The 22,128-nt window shown below is 46.5% G+C and overlaps 2 protein-coding genes across 2 annotated transcripts in view; both read left to right on the top strand.

Moving 5' to 3' along the window:
• C4H6orf118 (chromosome 4 C6orf118 homolog) overlaps positions 1–22,128 on the top strand; it is a 219,362-nt gene that overhangs the window by 91,218 nt on the left and 106,016 nt on the right. Inside the window, exon 5 of the mRNA XM_040350632.1 lies at positions 3,387–3,511. Coding sequence (XP_040206566.1) covers positions 3,387–3,511 — 125 coding nt within the window. The remainder of the gene's footprint in view (positions 1–3,386; positions 3,512–22,128) is intronic.
• LOC120937416 (myosin light polypeptide 6-like) lies at positions 18,891–19,753 on the top strand. Its single transcript, XM_040350633.1, has one exon. The coding sequence runs from the start codon at positions 18,956–18,958 to the stop codon at positions 19,409–19,411; it is 456 nt and encodes a 151-aa protein (XP_040206567.1). The 5' UTR covers positions 18,891–18,955; the 3' UTR covers positions 19,412–19,753.

Below are 22,128 nucleotides of genomic sequence, written 5' to 3'. Positions count from 1 at the left end.
TGCACTTAGGCAGAAGCCTAAATTGATTTGTTTGATATATTTATATTATTTGGTTTAGCGCAATTATCCCCCTTTTTTTTCCTTTACAATTTTGTTTATATACAATTTAATTGCTGCTTATTAATCTGATTTTTGACTTTACCTTAGCGCAGTTGTTTCCAAATTCTCTTTACTAACTGCATTTAGACACCCATAAATTACTCGATTCGTTTCAATCAGGCTTCCGGGTCACGCTCTAGAGGCCGCAGACGAAGGAGAATCTTGTCTCCTGATACTGCTGGACCTAAGCGCGGCTTTTGACACTGTAGACCACGGACTACTACTGGCTAGGCTAGCTGAAGTAGCCGGAGTCGCTGAAGGTGTTTTACCCTGGTTCTCCTCCTTCTTGGAAAACCGATCACAAATAGTGAAACTGGGGTCTTTCACTTCTGAAAAACGTACGGTGTCATGCGGAGTCCCTCAGGGATCTCCCTTATCGCCCGTATTGTTTAATATCTATCTTCGCCCTCTCTTTGAAATCCTCAGTAACCAGAAGTTACTTTACCACTCCTATGCAGATGACACACAACTGTATTTCCGCATCTGCAACAAAAAGGATCATTCTCTTGGACTAGAGAAATGCCTCACTCTAATAGATAACTGGATGACAAACAGTTATCTTAAACTCAATGGTTCGAAAACAGAACTTCTCCTGTTTCACGCTAACCGGAAAAATCACCCCGCGTCAACATGGACTCCCCCACCCATTCTGGGTAAAACTATCACCCCTAGCACTAAAGTCAAAGGTCTCGGAGTCATTTTCGATACCTACATGACAATGGATGCACAAATAGGGTCAGTAGTCAGCGGATCCCACCATCTGCTGCGCCTACTATGCAGACTCACGCCCTTTATCCCGAAAGAGGACATTGCAGTCGTGGTGGGAACAATCATCAATTCCAGACTCGACTACGCAAATGCCCTCTATCTAGGACTCCCCAAATACCAAATCACTCGTCTGCAAGTCGTTCAAAATACGTCCGCTCGACTAGTGACTGGGAAAAAAACATGGGAATCACCTTCACTGAGATCCCTTCATTGGTTGCCAGTAAATGACAGAATCACTTTCAAGGCACTCTGCCTAATACATAAGTGTATTCAAGGCAACGCCCCCCAATATCTATGCGAAAAAATAAAAGCCCATAACCCCAATCGCATTCTGCGATCCACCAATCAAAACATTCTCCAGATACCCAAAGCCAGATACAAGTTCAAAGGGGATCGAAGATTTGCAGTCCAGGGACCTCGCCTGTGGAATGCACTACCAACCACCATCCGACTGGAGTCGGACGACTTGGCCTTCAGGAGAAAGATTAAAACCCATCTCTTCTGAGGTCAAGGGGTTCCTTACCCATGAAATGGATACAGCGCCCAGAGGCGATTCAGTTCGCATGTGTTGCGCTTTACAAGTCTCTCTCTCTCTCTCTCTACAATGACTCCACGTCAATTGTGACGAGGTAGGCATTGTCCGGAATTGAAAGATTGTCAATAACCTGAAGGAAATTAATTGTGTCTTTTATGAAAAAAGGTAAGGATGGAAGCTGTGAGCATGAGGTATGGTATTACCAGCAGTGTGGCTGAAGATATGCATCAATAACTTGACGCAGATTGTCAGTCAGTCCCTCATTGTCAGAAACTATGGGTCTGCCTGTTGGATTTGTAGGGATTTTATGCAATTTCGGGCGTTATAAAAAGTTGGGATCTTGGGATCAGGTGTATGTATGTATTCCCAAAGATCTGATAAGTGCTTTGTGAATCTGGGCCATAGAGCCTATTTCTGGTCTTTCGAAAAATTAGTATTGGAGGGATTCCTGACTGAGAGCTTGTTGATATCCTGAGTCGAATACTGACAAAAAACACAAACTCCTGCGCACAAGTGGGATCCTTGATAATTGGTCAAATGTCTACATACAGTTCTCCTTAGATGTCAAAAAAACCCGTAGTAACAGAGGCCTTGCTGCCCTTCATGGAATCAGGGAATCCTGATAGAAGACAAAAAGGGAGAAAGAAAGGCGCCTTTCTTTCTCCCTTTTTGATATCCTGAGTCACCTGTTTCAAAATAAGAGAGGCATTAGGGTTTATTCTAGGGGGAAGAAATTTAGATGAAGGTTTTTTGAAACTTTCAAATGATACATTGGTGGGATTATCAACATCACGAAGCATGATCGATTTCATCAATTAGATTTGTGCCAGACTAATTGATGGAAGAAGGCAAGATTTGAGTAATGGGCAGTGAAGCCCCCCCAGGCAGAAAAAAAACCTGATGGTCTGAAAGTGTCAAGTAGGGATGAGCTTCGTGTTTGAGTCGAACAACGTATGTTCGACTATTCGTCGAATTACGAACTTTATAGGCCGTTCGCGCCAAATTCAAGTGGCGTGTCACGGCCCATAATTCACTGCAGCATCGCAGTGCATTGCTTGCTGATGATTGGCCAAGCATGCACTATGATCCGCATGCTTGGCCAATCACAGCTTGCAAAAAACGGAGAGCCATAATTGGCCAAAGCCAGGGTGACTTTGGCCAATTATGGCTCAGGGGGTTTAGTACCGCCCCACACCATAAAAGGCCGCCTGCAAGTCGGCCTTGTGTAGTGTGTTGCGGTGGTTAAGACAGAGAGAGAGAGTGTCATTTATTGCAGGTAGATAGAGCAGGCAGGCAGGCAGGCTAGTCAGTTTGAGTTACAGTGTGTAGAGGATATACTGTATATGCATCCAAGGTATTGTATATATATTTATACAGTGTATTGAGTTTAGCTAGATCCGCTCTTCCTAACTTACTGACAAGCAGGCACGTGATTGTGCTAGCTGCAGCTGCCTAAAAGGTTATTTTTTTCTGCCCTAATGCATTCTACGCATTAAGGTAAAAAACCTGTTGTTTCCAGGTTCCAGGTTGGGGGGGGGGGAGATAGAAATATAAATGCTCCTGGGATGGTGTTTCCTGTCTCTGTGCAGACCAGCAGCTGTGGAAACGAGGGCCCGTGGGAGCAAGATGGCCACGCACTTCCAGAACCACCGTGGAATGCAAGGGCCGGAAGTGACATCAGCAAGGAGGTGGTGACGTGATTTGAATGCTTCATAGCTCCTTCTTCAAAACCTAAACCCCAAAGTGATAAGCTGATTATAGGGGGAAGGGGGGCAGAGAGCAATAGATGGAATCAACCAATGAGCGTGTATGTGTGTGGGGAGGAGGGGGGTGGGAAGCACCGACAGGGGAAACACCAGAAGAGGAGAGGATTTGGGCTGCAAAACCATTGTAAGTATAACATGTTGTATATTTTATATACTGTATATATAAAAAAGGAAAGCTTTACAATAACTTTAATATAAATCGGCTTTTAACTTAACAGGTTTTACTATCAGAGATAGCTGGAATGAAGAAAAGAGCAGTTCAAACTGAAGATGTGCACAAGGCAGAAGTAAAGGTGAAAGAGTTTGAACAAAAAACTATGTGTGCTCTACAGCATAATGATCAGTAAGTACAGACTGGGGCACACTTCATGACACATAATCATATTGGGGTAATTCAGAGAGAGGAGTACATGTAAAAACCAAATAAGTCATTTCAGCCTGTTCATTTCTGGAAACTTTGTTCAGAACCGTAACATAATGTGCTTGCCATCCCAGTAACATACTGTACTTCACAAAGCTACTTTTCATGGTGTGCTTTGCTCCAATTAAGCCTTTATGAAGAATGCAGCAATAAAGAATAATACATTAAGAAGTGCATTTTCTAAGACTGGGGTAGACAGAATCTGGAGCAGCTGTTCATGGTAACCATGCACATTTTCAAAGCCTAGCTGAGCAAGCTGAAGTTATAAACTGGTTAATGTGCACAGCTGATCCAATCTGAGTAACTTTCTCCTCATAGTATTGTAAGGACAGGTTCATACCCGTGCGACAAACGCTCCGACATTGGGAGCTCATGTCGCAAGACGTGTGAAAATCAATGTTTCTCTTTCATCCATGGACGGACATAGCTTCCTTATACTCTTGACTATAGGGTTATGTTCTGTCTATTAGGAGAGGACTAGGCAGACATGTTAATGGTTAAAAACATGTAAACTTTAGCAAAGCTGAAAAAGCCCCGCCCAGGGGGCAGTCCCTCTGGTCATAAGCCTTCACAGTGCCCTGAGCATCTCTGCCTAGCAGAGAAGGACCTGGCTCCCTTATGGGCTCATGGTCCTGAGGAACTTTTTATTTTTAAAAGATTTCAATTTATTTATTTATTTTTTATTTATTTTTTTTGATTCTGAGATCTTTTATCAACTGCCGGCTGGGTGACAGGCTGGATAATATAGATCCTTGTAGTCCCCTCAGTCCGGCTATCGAGTGTGAGCAGGCCTTATCTACGCGCTGGGTCGGCCACGACGAACCCCATTGCTCCGGGGTGGCCGGTGAGCTTTTTGCTCCGGGGCTCACATATGACCAGGCTGCTTGCTGTCTGTGTCACAGTGGGCCGTGGCCGGCAGCTACTCTGTACTGCTCGGAAGTGGGTCTGTCAGGAACGCACCGACACTTCTCGCATGGACGGGTAAGTACTTTCCTACAGTCTGAGCAGGATGGAACAGCTAGGCTTCCTAGGGGGGGTCGATTTGGGGGTCTCGGGTCCTCCCTCTTCTTCTCCTCCCATTCCTCCCCTCCTCCCCATACATGGGCCTGCTGTGACTGACCTGGGTGCTTGTGGGGTGATTTCTCTATCCTGGCCAGGGGCTGCGGGGGTCCGCTCTCTGTGTGGGTGGTCTGCTATGGGGGGTCCTCCGCTCTGGGGCTGCTGCATTTTTTCTGGCCTTCTCGTCCACATCATATCCTTGGCGCCGTTTTTCTTAAATAGGCGCCATTTTCTTTTGGCCGCGCTGTTGCTATTACACTGCAGCTGGTGGCCATTTTCTTGCAGCCACGCTGTGACGCAGGTAGCTACAGCAGGCGGCCATTTTCTAGTAGCTCGCGCTCCTTTTTCTGAGGCGGCACTTGTACACTTGTACCTTGACTATAGTCCCTGAGGGCGGTCAGGTGAGCGGGTCAGTATGGCGTCAGAAGCTGGCACTTCTTCCCCAGACATTCCAGTGGTGGCAACCGGTGCCCCTGCTCCTGCGGTCTCTGTGGACACTTGGTCGGCAATCTTGGAATCATTTGTTGTCAGGGTGAAAGCGGTGTGTTGGCACAAGGGAGGTAAAAAACGCCCCCTCCCCCACCATCTCTTGGGGATAGCTCTGACTCTAAATCTTTACGGACCCTGTTGACAGGAGATCCGAAGCGGTAGGTCGGCCCATGTTCTCTATGATGGGTTCAGCATTATGGCCTATTATGGCTATGGCACTGGTGTCACAGACACTAAATGGGCAAGACTATTGCACCAGGAGTTGGAAGAGCATCATGCGCCTCCGGAGAGGCTGCGTGGAACTGGCTGACCAGTTAGTGCAAGGCCTCAAGTATGTCTGAGATGCAGCCCTGGATGCAGCTCCATTGATCTCCAGAGCCTCAGTATCTGTGGTGGTTCTGTGGCGTCTGATTTGGCATAAGGTCTGGTCTGCAGACCAGGCTTCCAAGAAGGCTCTGGCGGATTTGCCCTTCCGGGGCGGAAGGCTATTTGGTTCATTTCCTGGATGACATCATAAAGGATGCCACGGGGGGTAAGATCATGCTCCTCCTCCCAGTCTAAGAAAGGAAAAGAGCCACGCCACAGGCCAGGGCCCTCTTTTTCTGCGCAAAAGAGGTATTCTTGTCAGTCAGGACCCACAAACAGGCATCCTCAGGCGGACAAAGGGCCAGCTGGGGGACAAAAACGTCCCTGGGTTCGCAAGCCTGCGGACAAATCTGCGACAGCATGAAGGTTTGCCCCCGCCCAACTCTCGGGTGTGGCGACGTCTGCACGAGTTTGCGGCTCGGTGGACCTCCCTGATTTCCGACCAGTGGTTTCATCAGGGTACAAACAGATTCTTTCCCTCAAACCTTCCTTTTCTTTCGGCTGCTTGGGGCAGTGTAGGACTTGTTAAGCTGCAGGGTGATCATACACGTGCCACTGCAGGAAAGGTTTCAGGGTTTCTACTCAAACCTGTTTGTAGTCCCAAAGAAGGATGGTGTCTGTCCAATCATGGACCTCAAGGCTCTCAATGCCTTTGTAAAGGTTCGGAAGTTCAGGATGGAATCAGTTCGCTCTGTGGTCGCTGCACTTCATCCGGAGGATTTTCTGGTATCCTTGGACATCAAGGACGCATACTTGCATGTCCCCATATATGTCGGGCATCAGAGGTTTCTGCGATTTGCGGTCGGGGAAGACCACTATCAATTTGTGGCTTTTCCCTTTGGCCTGGCATCAGCTCCAAGGGTTTTTACCAAGGTGCTTGCCCTGATTTTGGCCCTGCTGAGACAGCAAGGATTTTCTATCGTGGGCTACTTGTACGATCTGCTTCTGAGAGCTGCTTCAAGCTCAGAATTAGAGGAAGATGTGGCGATTGCCAGTCAGACCCTTCAGGAATTTTGTTGGGTACTGAACCTCCAGAAGCCGGTGTTGGTACCGACTCAGCACCTGGAGTCTTTGGAAAAGTTGCAGACACTTCAAACGGAGGTGAAGCTGTTGGTGTTGGTCGTCACTGCGCTTTTGCATATGAGTCCTGGGTCTCATGGTAGCCTCCTTCGAGGCAGTACCGTATGCTCAATTCCACACTCGAGTCTTGCAGAAGGAGATCCTGTCCAAATGGGACAAGTCTCTGTGGTCCCTGGATTGTCAAATCCGGATGAGCCACCTAGTCAGGACTTCCCTGGTCTGGTGGTTGAGATCTCCGGCTCTTCATGCCGGAAAGTCATTCCTTCCCTGTCATTGGGCGGTGATCACGACGGACGACAGTCTGACCGGTTGGGAGGGAGTCTGGGGTGTTCAGCCGACACAGGAAGAATCTCGCCTGCCGATCAATGTCCTAGAACTCCAAGTGATCAGGCTGTGCCTCTTCTCATGGTCACAGAGCCTACATGGGCATCCGTTCAGGATCCAGTCGGACAACGCCATGGCGGTGGCGTATGTCAACCATCAAGGAGGAACAAGAAGCTCGGCTGCAGCGGGAGAGGTCGCTCACATCCTGAGGTGGGTGGAACGGAGCGTGCCGGCTCTATCGGCCATGTACATTCCAGGCATAGAAAACTGGCAAGCGAAGTCACCAGACGCTGGACCAAGGAGAGTGGTCACTACACCCAGAGGTATTCACCCTCTTTTGCCTGAGATGGAGCGAGCCAGACGTGGATCTCCTGGGTTCTCGAATCAACTGGAAGGTGTTGGGGTTCGTGGCCAGGTCAAAAGATCCTTGGGCGGATGTGACAGACACGTTGGTGGCCCCATGGGGACAGTATCGGCTGATATATGCATTTCCCCCACTGAAACTGCTTCCTCGTCTGCTCCACAGAGCGGAATCCGAGGGGGTCCCAATGATCCTAATTGCTCCAGATTGGCCTCTGCGTCCCTGGTACGCCCACCTAGTACGCCTGGTGGTGACTGCCATTGCGTGAGGACCTTCTGTCGCAAGGTCCCATTCTCCATCCTGCTTTACAGTCGCTGGCTTTAACGACATGGCTGTTGAAAGCCAGGTGCTGAAGGACCGAGGCCTGATGGATTCAGTAATTTCCACCATGCCGAGGGCTCGAAAGTCTTCTTCTCTGAAGATTTACCATCACACGTGGAAGGCTTACATCTCTACGTGTGAAGAGATGGGGTGGCATCCACATATCTATTCAGTTTCTAGAAATCAGCTTTGGCTGTTTTCTTTCAATGACCCTTGGTGTCCCACTCACTGGTAAGTACGTTTGTTCAAGGGGTTTGACATGTGGCTCCTCCGGTTCGACCACCACCACCTCCATGGGATTTGAACCTGGTGCTCTCGGTGCTTCAGAAACCTCCTTTTTCAGAGAAATTCCTCTCTTAACGCTCTCTCAGATAGGTGCCTTTCTAGTGGCCATTACATCTGTCAGACGTGTCTCTGAGTTGGCAGCCTTGTCTTGCAAGTCCCCCTACTTGGTCCTCCATAGAGATAAAGCGGTGCTTTGTCCACAGCCTTCATTTCTTCCGAAGGGGGTTTCGGCTTTTCATCTAAATGAGGACTTTCATCCTTATGTCCTCGACCGTCGCATCCCAAAGAGGCTGCGTTACATTCCTTAGATGTGGTACGTGCTTTGCGGGTGTATCTGCTACGGCTCCGTTTCGGAGGTCAGACTCACTGTTCGTATCAGTGTCTGGTCCAAAGAAAGGCCTGGCAGTCTCGTCGGCCACAATTTCTCGGTGGATCAGACAGATCGTGATTCAGGCTTACGCCGTAAAAGGGCACATTCTACCAGGGAAATTGGTGCTTCCTGGGATTTCCGACATCAAGCTTCTGTCTCACAGGTGTGTAAGGCGGCGACCTGGTCGTCCGTTCACACTTTCACTAAGTTTTACAAGGTTGATGCCTGCTTCGGCAGCAAAGTTTTGCAGGCAGAAGTTTAAGGCCTGGTACACACGATAGGATTGATCCGCGGATACGGTCCGCCGGACCGTATCCACGGATAAATCCTCTGAGGATTTTGATCCGATGGAGTGTACACACCATCGGATCAAAATCCGCGCCGAATTCCCATCGCGGTGACGTGTCGCGCCGTCGCCGCGATGATGACGCGGCGCCGTGCGCGACGCTGTCATATAAGGATATCCACGCATGCGCCGAATCATTACGACGCATGCGAGGGATTGGTTCGGACGGATCGATCCGGTGAGTCTGTACAGACCACCGGATCGATCCGCTGGAGCCGATTCCAGCAGATAGATTTGTTAGCATGTCTACAAATTTTTATCTGCTGGAAATCGGAAATATCCGCGGATAAATATCCGCTGGAACGTACACACCAGGGGATCTATCCGCTGAAACCGATCCGCTGAGATTTTTCAGCGGATGGATCCTCTCGTGTGTATGGGGCCTCAGGTTGCATCTCCTCCGTTGAGGAGCTCTAGTGTGTTGGGGTGAAGTTTGGTTTTTGATTGCTGTTCCCACCCTACGTTTCTGATACTGCTTGGGGACGTCCCTACAGTCAAGAGTATAAGGAAGGACAAAAGAGAAAACAGGATTTTTGTACTCACCATAAAAACCTTTTCTCTGAAGTCCATGGACGGACACAGCACCTACCCCTCCTTTTTTGCGTTTGTACTGCTTTTTGATGAACTGAGCTGCTCAGGGCAGTGTGAGGGGTTATGACCAGAGGGATCTCCCCCTGGGGATGGCTGTTTCAGCTTTGCTATAGTTTACATGTTTTTTAACCATTAACATGTCTGCCTAGTCCTCTCCTAATAGACGGAACATAACCCTACAGTCAAGAGTATAAGTAAGCTGTGTCCGTCCATGGACTTCAGAGAAAAGGATTTTACGGTGAGTACAAAAATCCTATTTTCCCTATGGGAGCCCTATAGATAGATAGATGAGCAGATGGATGAGTAGATGGATAGATGGATGGATAGAAGAATAACTCAGAAATCCTATATTTTCTCCCTGTCAGAGTCTCTGTAAGAATCATGAATTGTGCTGTCAGAGAGGAATGCAGGTGTCAGAACACAGGATAGATAAACGATCTTGTTCTCTGGTAATCTTCCCACACTGTAGAAACCAGCTTGTTCTCTCCATGTTGGCAGCAGTGCAGGCAAACACAACTCACTGTTTCTTAAACCACTTTAATACTGACACGTTTTTCAGGCGGTTTAGCGATAAAAATAGCGCTGCTATACCTAATAAAAGAGATAAATATTATAAGAGCATGAATACACAAATAATAAAATCACAAACAGCGCTGATAGTGACAGTTCTAGTGTAGATGCCCAAAGCACCACGTCTACACTTCAATAAGGCATGAAGAAAATCAGTATGGTAGAAGCAAAGGTTCCAAAAAAGAGTGTGGTCCAATTTAGGAAAGAACAGATAGTAAGCACCTTCCACCCGAACTCCTCAAGAGACACCACGTGGGACACAATAAGCCCCCTCTGGGGTACGCACTCACCAAAAAGTAAATAATACAGGGCGATGTATGTGTAACTCCAGACTGATAATGAACCTTCATGCATGGTAATCAAGCACCTCTGTGTGGGAACTCCCAATTAAACCAACTCCTCAATGATAGGTAAAGCGTCGCACTGGTCCTGGTTCAGTCTCATGGAGACTAGCAACTTCCGGTTCCAGCCGAGGCCCTGGTGGAGCGCAAACGTCCCTTCATGAGCGTCGTGAGAAGCCACGCCCTGACGCGTTTCGTCATAGGACTTCGACAGAGGGCGTGGCCTCACAACGCTATCCACCAATCTTAAATATGCGGGTCTCTCAAAGACGCTCCAATCGCCGCAGAGAGGCGGGCGGGCAAAGGCACTTATCCCGCCCACTCACTCGTAAACAACGGCGTATAGAGACGAATGAGGAATAGCCCCATACATCATACGTCCCATACTGACACATACAACGGCCGCACACGACGGCAACACGCAAAAAGTGTCAGGGGACGTACGGACATAGAAATGCAGCTAGACATAACAGTGAGCTGTAAAACCATTATGAACACCACAATGTAACTCAGGAATAATACAATAATGACAAAAGTAAACGCCTAATAACATGTAGTCACATACAGTATAATAACTTCATCAAATAAATAATTAGATAAAAATTCATTACGTATGCATATCAGATACACATCATATCTATATACATATACTTAAAACATATGCATTAATAAGGAATAAAATATGAATTAGCTAAAACAATTTACAAGGTATGGGTGACTCAATAATAAACAGTAGTCCCATTATAGCTATATATGACATATTGCAAAATGATAAATAAACCACAGCCCATAAGAGCCTACCAGCACCATCTTGTGGCAGTAAGATATATAACATACAAATCCTCTTTATATTGCAAAGAAGGGAGGATGCGGCCATAATTAACTATATAACCTGCATCGAAAATTCGGTCATGATCAGAAAAACACAACTAAAAACAGAAGACCGATATAATCTCATAATAAAAAAGGCAGGTTAATAATAGAAAGAAAATTGCACCTAACCACCTAGATAATAAGTAATGGTAATATAAAGGGAGGCAGTGAATGGAACACCCTGATCTCAGAATGGCCATTTGGATCATACTGTCAATAATCACTAATGAAGCAATTGATGTCCAGCTCGATATTAAGGCCCCTAGGGGCAAGGGTATCGGCCGAGAAGATCCATTGGGTTTCTCTCTTGGATAGATCTCTGACCAAATTGCTTCCTCTCCATGTAGGTTTTAAGTGATCCACGCCCCAAAACATTAGACCACTCGGGTCTTGGTTATGGAACAATTTAAAATGGAGCGAAACGTTATGGTCCTTATACCCTAATAATATATTGGCAATATGCTCTCCGATGCGCACCTTGAGTTGGCGTTTGGTCCGCCCAATATAGAGCAGCCCACAAGGGCACTGGAGAGCATACACCACATGCGTGGTGTTGCATGTGATGAATTCACCAATGGTAAATTCCTTATTGTTAGCACTTGAGGTAAATTTCTTTACTGCTTTCAAAGGCCGATTGGCCTCCCGACAAGCCCTGCACTTGCGACATGCAAAAAAGCCATCGCAATCCCAAAAACTCGATGGCCTACTGGGTGGGTCAAGTACCTTACGGACCAGCTTATCAGCAAAACTTTGGGCTTTTCTGTAAATAAAGCCAGGTTTTTCCAGCAATACAGCCATTAGAACTTTATCCATCAGCAAAACATGCCAATGATCAGAAAAGATTGCCTCGACTTCTCTATATTGAGCATGATACCCTGATATGAAATTCCATTCATGATTGTTCAATGGACTGATAACAGTTCTATCTGCGCGAAAAATCTCTCTAGGTTGTGCGGCTAATTCACTTATAATAGTGTCAAGCCCCTTTTTCTTATAGCCCTTCTCTAGGAACTTTCCTTTTATGATTTCGGCCTGATCTAGGAAGTCTGTAGTATTAGTACAGTTCCTCCTTATTCGGGTAAGTTGTCCTTTTGGAATATTTTTTAACCACATCGGGTGGTGTCCACTGCACATAGGGAGATAGCTGTTTGAATCTGTAGCTTTAAAGAAGGCCTTTGTAGATAGTCCTGAACCGACCCTAGATATTTCCAAATCCAAAAAATTCACTTTATCTTTGCTAATTGTGCTAGTAAGCACAATATTGTTATTGTTGGAGTTGAGCTCATCTAGGAAAGTTTGTAACGAGGTAAGTGGGCCGTCCCATATGAGCAGGAGGTCATCTATGTATCTCCTGTAGAACAGGAGTGAGGGGCGTGGGACTGAAAAGATGACTTTATCCTCCCACTCACCCATGAACATATTAGCTATGCTAGGGGCAAAACGAGCCCCCATAGCTACTCCCCGGCATTGGGAGTAAAACTGACCTCCATACCAAAAAAAGTTATGCCCTAGGCAAAAGTCTAATGCGTTTCTCAGAAACACCTTTTTGTCATGAGAGATGTCTTCACGTTGACTTAAGCTCCAATTAAGCGCAAGGAGAGCGTCGTCATGCTGAATCACCGTGTAAAGTGATGTAACATCAGATGTAACAAGATATACTTCCTCCTTGTTTGTCAGATTAATCTCCTGAAGTAGCTGTAAGAGACTTTTTGTGTCCTTCAGATAGGCTCTAGTGTGTATAACACTCACCTGAAGGTAGAGGTCCAGGTATTGGCCCAACCGGGATGTTAACGACCCAATCCCATTGACAATGGGTCGGCCCGGGGGACACTGGGTACTTTTATGAATCTTTGGGAGAGTATAGATCGTGGGAATTCTGTTAGAACTCGGTAACAGATATTTTTTCTCACGATTATTCAACACTCCAGATTTAAAGCCCATATTGATGAGTTTATTCAAATCTATCTCATATTGAGATGATGGATCCTTATCAAGTAGGACGTAAGTACCGGTGTCACTCAGCATTTCAGTTAGCTGATTATCGTAGAATACTTTGTCTAGGACAACTACTCCACCTCCTTTGTCTGCAGGACGTATTATCAAATTATTTTTTTCTTCTAATGATTTGATACCATCTAAAATGTACTGGGGATTGACATTTTTTTGAGGGGCTAGCTGCCGTAGATCCCTCAGAACTAGTCCTTTAAAGACTTCTATCTGATGGTTACCTTTATTTAAAGGATTAAAAAGAGACTTATTCCGTAAGCCACTATCCAGTGCTATTGAAGAAATCCCAGATGAGGAGTCTGAGTTTTTGTTAATAAAATACTTTTTCATATTTATTTTGCGTACGTATTTGTGCAAGTCAATAAATACGTCAAATTTATTAATAGGTCTTTTAAGTCCACACTTAAGACCTAAGTGCAAAATATTTGTCTCTTTAGAGGTTAGTTCAGTATTACTTAAATTAAAAATACCGCCTTTACTTAGACCCTCCTTCTTTTTTTGGACTTTCTGTCCCGATCTGCACCCTCTTGTTCGTCTGACCTTGTGTTGGGATAGTACACATAATCCTGTTCCCGAGGGGGGGCTGTTCCCTCCATTGCTGCTCTGCATAGCCTGTTGTCTGTTGCTGGTATGACGGGGGTCGGCCCCTCCAATGTGGGGCACCCCGACCTCGTCCATGTCCCTCCCTCCCTCTCCCTAAAAAAGGTTTCGGGGATTGTGGACGGCTTCTATCATCCCATAATGGTTCAAACCGATTCTGAACTGGGATGTGATATTGTCTATCACTAGATGTACTTGGGTGCACAGGACCCTGCGTCACCCTTGTGGTATTACCTTTTGCCTGATTCCCATTAGACTGGATAGGAATAAGTTGATTTCTAAAGGGCTTGGGTGCAGGGGCAGCCCTTAAAGGTTGAATGGAATTCCGGATGGGTGTTAACCCAGCCGTATTCGCTGATGAGTCTTCCATATGTGTTGCATCTTCAGTTTCATTCTGTCCAGCTTGTTGCCACGCATAGACTTTTTTAGACTGAAAATCACCCAAATCCCTATGAAATTTTTTGTTTTTTTCCTTTGTGTTTCCTTGTCAACTTTTTCAAGTTTCTTAGCAATGCGGATGTTAAAATCTGTGAACTGTTGGGTATCATTAATTGGCTCAAGCTGTGTTTTTAATTCGTTAATTTTCGCTACCAAAATAGCCATTTTCTTTCTCTTACGTTTGAGAACAAGTTCCTGTAATTTAGCACCCATACTGTCAAAGAAATTGTACCATTCGTTCACAGAGTCAGTGTCATCAAGGCCATCTTGTGGCGCGACATCCCAACGTAAACTTCTGGTAATAATCTTTTCTTTTGCATATTTTTCAAAAGTACAAATGTCCCACCAAGTACGGACCTGTTTTTCCAGCACGTTACCTAAGGTGGTCAACATGACATTAAAATTGACTTGTGTGGATGTCTGCTCAGTGACGGCAAAAATGTTGTCTAAATCTATACTTCTGTTATCAAGGAATTGCAAGGCATCCATGGCTGCTAGGAAAAAATAAAAGCAATAGAAAACAAAAAATGTATTGAAGGCCTACAACACACCTCCCAGCGCCAGCACTGAATATACACTATTACAATAACCCAATAACAGATGACCGCAGATGACAGAGGATCTGTATAATACGGTGATGGGAGCAGCCGTTTAAAAAAATGAAGACATAATAAAAGAGATAAATATTATAAGAGCATGAATACACAAATAATAAAATCACAAACAGTGCTGATAGTGACAGTTCTAGTGTAGATGCCCAAAGCACCACGTCTACACTTTAATAAGGCATGAAGAAAATCAGTATGGTAGAAGCAAAGGTTCCAAAAAAGAGTGTGGTCCAATTTAGGAAAGAACAGATAGTAAGCACCTTCCACCCAAACTCCTCAAGAGACACCACGTGGGACACAATAAGCCCCCTCTGTGGTACGCACTCACGACGCTATCCACCAATCTTAAATATGCGGGTCTCTCAAAGACGCTCCAATCGCCGCAGAGAGGTGGGCGGGCAAAGGCACTTATCCCGCCCAGAGGGATGTTTACCGCTCCTTCCCATTGAAATCAATGGGAAACCGCGGTAATACTATTAACCCTTTTTCGGCCGCTAGTGGGGGTTAAAACCGCACAGCTAGTGGCTAAATATCACAGTAAATACAACGGTATAGCGGCGATAAAAATCTTGCTGCTATGCCGCCACCGCACCTCCCCCTGCCCCGTGTGAAAGGGGCCTTAGTGCTGGGGCTAAGGAATGTGTCCTCCAGCCATAGCAGGCTGTGTCCTCTCTACCTTTTCTCTTCAGCTGCCGAGGGCCGACATCTCCTCTTCTCAGAGATCAAAGAAGGTGGGCTGGGGGAAGGCGGCAGGTACAGTCTTCACCTTTGGCTGAGGAGGCAGCAGAGAGGTGGATATCCATCCACTTCTGAAATTAGACTGTGCTGCGTCTAAAGATCATCGGCTTCAGCAATAGAAAAGATGCAGGCAAGGAAAAAAAACTCCAACATCTGCAAATACTACCATGTGGATTTTGGGGGTGCTATGGGGGTGCTTAAATAATTTTTGAGGAGGCTTGAGCACACCCACCTGGCACCGCCCCTGGGGAGGCAGGGCCTCGAGTAATTTGCGGGGCCCTACGCAGCTTGCGTAGTGAGCGTATAGGGCGGATCGGCTCTGGTTAGAGGTTTGGTTGCATGACAGATTAGAAACTTATATGGACTAAGAGGCAGAGTAGATAGGTGAGTCTGAGTCTCAGTGCCACGCCACAGTTTCTTCCAGTGAGAAGAGCTGCATTCCTGGTTGGTTAGGTAATGGCTCGAAGGTTTCCTTATCACTGCAGATCTTGTCTTCAGTTTTCCGACACCAAGGTGAACGCTGAACCTTGATCATCCTCAAGAACCCCCTGCAACTGAACTTTGCTGCAACATTCATCTGGAGGTGTCTCTATTAATAACTATATTCTGTATACCCAGCATATGTGCAAAATTCCACCAGGACTCTTCTGTTGGGCCCTTTGCTGATAATACCTGTTTGTATATTGGATGCATTTACTCCAGTGATTCTCAACCTGGGGGTCGGGGCCCTCCCTCGGGGGTCGAATGATGACTTGGGCTGTTCCTGAAGCCCGTACTGCTCACTCAGCCTCTTTGCAGAAGGCCATTCAGTTTATGGCATGGCTGGGGGGCAGAGACTAGAGGTCAACTGACTGGTGAGGAATGTGAAGTGGGAAGGGCTGGAGGAGACCCTAGCTCCTGATTCCGGCATAGGTGTCGCTGCTACAAGACACCACAAAGTCGGAGACACAGTGAGTAACACTGCCTGTGATTAGAGTTGCCATTGAAAGTCCCCACCACAGTTCTCAGTTCAGCAGATGACCTTGATCAAGAGCACTTAAGTTGGCTGATCAGAACTCCCCCCAGCATTGCTGCTCATCCCATTCATCTCTAGCCATCTTTCTTGTTCTTTTCTTTGTTCCTCCCCCCTTTTCCTCTCCCTTCCCACATGGAAGGGAGATAAAAAGAGGGGGAGGAACAAAGGAAAGAACAAGACAGATGGCTAGAGAGAGGTATGGGGTGAAAAAAAAACAAGACATTAGGATATAGAGAAGGGAAAGAAAGGAGAACAAAGAGAAAGAGTGGTACATCCTAAAATGTACCATAAGGGGTTTTAATACTGTACGAGTGGAAGGGACTCAGGAAGCACTAAATGTCCATGGGTTGGACCGCAAGTCCCGGGAGGCGAAGTTAGGGGACATCAAGGAAAGACTTCGAAGGAACAATCTCAGGTTCCTACGAATTCCTGGAGTGGTCAGAAGGGAAGAATCCTGAGGAATTCCTATTATCCTGGCTCAAGCAAACCTTTGGAGATGATGGTTTCTCTCACCTGTTTGCCATTGAGAGGGCACATAGGGTCCCTCTAAGAGCATCCCCGCCAGGCAGATTTCCTAGACCCATTCTGGCCCGATTCCTTTATTTCAGAGATAAGGAAACTATCCTGTGCAAGGCCCGCAACCTGCCTGAGTTGATGTATAATGGCAACCGCATTTCTATCTTCCCGGATTTCTCGGCGGCCACGCAGAAACAAAGAGCAGCATTCCAGAGTGTGAAGCAACGCCTGGGAGAACGCAGCCTGCCATACAGTATGCTTTATCCAGCCAAGCTCCGGGTTGTGCACAAGGGACAGACGCAGTTCTTCCTTTCACATAAAGAGGCAAATCGCTGGCTGGAATCCCTGGGACAAGATTACGGTATCTACTCATTCATCGAGTATGTTCCCTAGAAGGCCTGGGGGGGATCCCCCAGGTGCTTATGACTATGCTGCTTTGGAAATCCGTGTACCTGATTTTTCTATTACTGCCTTTATTGACCGACCTTCTCTGGTCTGAAAGATCCTGCGTGCTTCAAGTCCTGCAGGGACACTGCTGAAGGTCCTATGTTTACTACGGCCCTGTTTAAGCTCTATTTGAACTCACATACTTACCCTGGTGCGGGAAGCTAACCCCCCTTTAGGGAGACTTTTGCTGTCTAATGTTTAGGGAGGAAGCCTGTGGGATGTTTGGGGCTACATGCAGGGTGGGGGGAATGTATAATGAGATCCTCTGTTTTGGATCTTGGACGGTTCCTGTTTTCTTTTTTTTAGTTTGCTATTTTTCCTTTTTCCATTTTTTTCCTATGTCTCCACAGTATGGGGGCTTTGGCCCTCGATGGTACCTGTCGGGTCTGCAATATGTCCAGCTGAATGTAGATGTATACTTTGCACATACCTACTATGTTGATGTACTGTGTATGATAATGCTGATACAGGGTGAACTCTGGTTTTGTGTGGGGGGCTCTCTGCTGTCGCTGCATTCCAGTGTACACAATCCTCTAGCCCAATTTATTCATGGCTACCCCAATGCAGGCACTTAATCTGCTGTCTTGGAACATGCGAGTGCTTAATTCTAAGATTAAGAGAGCTCTGGTCTTTAAATACATCCTAAAGCGTAGGCCGCATATTATATTCCTTCAGGAGTCGCATCTGGTGGGTTCCAAGACACTAGCACTTCATAGGGCTTTTGTTAGCAGAGCATTCCACTCCACATACTCTACTTATGCCAGGGGGGTCTTGGTTCTTGTTGCTAAGTCCCTACTTTTTATGACTAAGTCTGTTAAATTATACCCCCTTGGAAGGTTTGTGACCCTGGTGCTGATTATTAATAACCAACCATATACTTTTGCAGCAGTGTACATCCCACCCCCATTTACAGTGGAGGTCTGGGATGCGGTGATGGCAGAGGTGCTTCAGGTGGCGGAGGGACCTATTATTCTGGCAGGGGACCTGAATGCAGTATTGTCTCCTGACAAGGATAGGTTCGGGATGGCAGCTGTGAGTGTGTCCCCTCTGAAAGCCTGCGTGGCACAATATGACTTAGAAGAGGCCTAGAGGTGGAAACACCAGGATGTCAAGGCCTATTCTTGCTTCTCCTCCACATTTAATACCCTCTCCAGGTTAGATATGTGTTTTGTGTCCAGGGCACTTCTCCCACGAGTGGTGGGAATTCAATATCTGCCGAGGGCCATCTCGGATCATTCCCCATTACTAGTCACTATTGATATGGAGAAACCCCGTGGGTATGCCTTGTGGAGGTTGAGCCCCCTGTGGCTCAAGGAGGAATGTTTTGAGAGATCCACTGCCACATCCATCAATAACTTCTGAATAGAAAATAGGGGGGAGGTCCCAGTGTTAATCACCTGGGATGCGTTTAAGGCCACACTTCTGGGTGTGATCAAGGGGGAGATTAAACAGATCCAATCAGATAGGGAAGGGAAGGTCAGAGAATTGGAACAGTTAGCTATAGAGGCTGAAGTGGATTACATTAAAAACCCTAACCCTGGAAGGTGACGTCAGCAGAGCTAGATATTAGTCAGGCGAAGACCGGGAGCGGCACATTCCGGAAGAAACACCGACTGAAAACATGGGTGACTTATCAGAAGACCAGCTCATCGATTACAAAGATGCTTTTAACCTCTTTGACAAGACTGGAGATGGTAAAATCTTCTATTTTCAGTGCGGGGATGTCTTACGAGCTTTGGGACAAAACCCAACAAATGCAGAAGTCACAAAAGTTTTGAGAAACCCAAAGTTGGATGAGATGAACACCAAGATGCTTGACTTTGAGCAGTTCCTTCCCATGTTGCAAACAATCGCTAAAAACAAGGACCAGTGCACAATTGAGGACTTCATTGAGGGTCTGAAAGTGTTTGACAAGGAAGCCAACGGATGTGTAATGGGGGCTGAACTTCGCCATGTTCTAATTACTCTAGGAGAAAAGATGCAAGAGGACGAGGTGGAAAGTCTTTTGCTTGGGCATGAAAATCCTAATGGTGAAATTAATTATGAAGAACTGGTCCGGATGGTAATGTTGGGCTGATTCTTCTCTGCTATAGACAACCAGCATCCAAAAGGGGCAACTCTTTGTATTAATGTTCCTGTCTGTCTTATTTTCCTTGGAGGGGAGGTTGAGCTTACTAGTGGTGGACATTTTTGTTTTCCTCCACTGGTCTGTCTCGGTGGAGCAGTTTTTATTTCCTCCAATTCATCATGGGAGTTTTTGCTCTTGGAGACAAGCGATTTTACAACCTCATCGATGCTCCCACATGTGACCCACTGCAAAAGGAATCTGGAGTTTAAAAGCTATTGTACCATGCAGATAATAAATAAATTATTTCTATTTTTCCTTTTCGCCAATAAACTGCATGCCTTTTTTTCAAAACTTAAAAAAAAAAAAAAAAAAAAAAAAACCCTAACCCTGACACCCATAGGATTTGGAGAACGAGTATACGCCAATTAGATCTGGTTCTAGTGGAAAAAACACAGAAAAAATTGCTTTATTAAGCTTAACGTGTTTTTGAATTTGGAGATAAGAATAGCAGGTTGTTGGCTTATTTGGCTCACTCGCACCAGACACCAACCTCTATCCCACGTAGTTATGATGCACAGATGCAGCTTTTCAAGTCACAAGCGGATATAGCTAAAGCCTTTGTGGATTTTTATTCTGATTTGTATGCCTCAAAGGTAGACTATGGAGAGGAGGCGGTGAGGGCATATTTGGCTCTGATACCCCTCCTGGAGCTTTCGGCAGAGGTGGCGGAAGAGCTTGACCTCCCCCTTACAGTGGAGGAGGTCATATCAGCTATACGCTCCCTAATCACAAATGAGACCCCGGGAATGGATGGGTTTTCAGCAGAGTGGTATAGCACACATATGGACAGCCTGGCACCCCAGCTGCTTAAGATGTATATGGATGCCTATTGGGGAGGTGTGCTTCCTGAGTCTCTGAGGGAGGCACTTATGGTGCTGATTCCTAAGCCACATAAGGACCAAGGGCCAGATTCACATAGAATTACGTTGCTCCTGGGCAGCGTAGCGTATGTGATTTACGTTACACCGCCGCAGGTTTACAGCGTAAGTGCCTGATTCTCAGAACTCTTACCTGTAAACTTGCGGCGGTGTATCGTAAATGCGCTCGGCGCAAGCCTGCCCAATTCAAATGGGGCGGGCACCATTTAAATTAGGCGCGTTCCCGCGCCGAACGTACTGCGCATGCTCCGTCGGGTAAATTACCCGACGTGCATTGCGCTAAATGACGTCGCACGGACGTCATTTGTTTTGACGTTAACGTAAATGGCGTCCAGCGCCATTCACGGACGACTTACGCAAACGCCGTTGTTTTTTAAATTTCGACGCGGGAACGACGGCCATACTTAACATGGCTTAGGACACCTAGGAGGTAGTCCTAATTTTACACGGCGTAACTCGACGGAAACGACGTACAGTTAGATCGATGGGCAGCTCGGACGTTCGGGGATCGCTGTAAGTATTCATTTGCATATTCTACGCCGACCGCAATGGCCTCGCCACCTAGCGGCCGGCCTAGAATTGCATCCTTAAAGCGGAGGTTCACCCATAGCTTACACATTTTCCCCTTAGATTCCTGCTCGTTTTGTCTAGGGGAATCGGCTATTTGTTTTAAAATATGATCCGTACTTACCCGTTTACGAGATGCATCTTCTCCGCCGCTTCCGGGTATGGGCTGCGGGACTGGGCGTTCCTTCTTGATTGACAGTCTTCCGAGAGGCTTCCGACGGTCGCATCCATCGCGTCACGATTTTCCGAAAGAAGCCGAACGTCGGTGCGCAGGCGCAGTATAGAGCCGCACCGACGTTCGGCTTCTTTCGGCTACGAGTGACGCGATGGATGCGACCGTCGGAAGCCTCTCGGAAGACTGTCAATCAAGAAGGAACGCCCGCTCCCGAAGACCCATACCCGGAAGCGACGGAGAAGATGCATCTCGAAAACGGGTAAGTACGGATCATATTTTAAAACAAATAGCCGATTCCCCTAGACACAACGAGCAGGAATCTAAGGGGAAAATAGAAAAAAAAAGCAATTGGGTGAACTCCCGCTTTAAGATCCGACAGTGTAAATGAATTACACCTGTCGGATCTTAGGGCTAGCTATGCATAACTGATTCATTCTATGAATCAGTCGCATAGTTAGGACGGCCCTAACACAGAGATACGACGGCGTATCAGGAGATACGCCGTCGTATCTCTTTTGTGAATCTGGCCCCATGATCTTTGCGAGTCATATAGACCAATATCCCTAATTAATGTGGATGCAAAAATCGTTGCTAAATTACTGGCTAAACGTTTAAATACGAAGATTGCATCCATTATTCATCAAGATCAGACAGGTTTTATACCTGAAAGGTCGACAGCAATAAACCTGCGCCGACTCACTATTCTACAGTCTGATGGGCCTACACCGGATACTCGGGTGGTGGTATCCCTGGATACGCATAAAGCGTTTGATTCCATTGAATGGCCATATCTTATGGCAGTCCTTGGGCGGCTGGGGTTCGGTTGTAGATTTATAAAGTGGGTCCAAATACTGTATGCTGAACCACGGGCTAGGCTTAGGGTTAACAACATCATCACAGATTCGTTTCACATCGCTAGGGGCACGCGGCAGGGGTGCCCATTTTCGCCCCTGTTGTTTGCCCTGGCTATAGAACCACTGGCAGCTCTGCTGAGAGAGAATGGGAATGTCAGGGGCTGTAATATTGATGAGTTGGAGGAAAAGACA

The sequence above is a fragment of the Rana temporaria genome, chromosome 4 (genome assembly GCF_905171775.1).
Source record: "Rana temporaria chromosome 4, aRanTem1.1, whole genome shotgun sequence".
Taxonomy (NCBI): Eukaryota; Metazoa; Chordata; class Amphibia; order Anura; family Ranidae; genus Rana; species Rana temporaria.
This window is presented reverse-complemented; position numbering and strand designations above follow the sequence as displayed.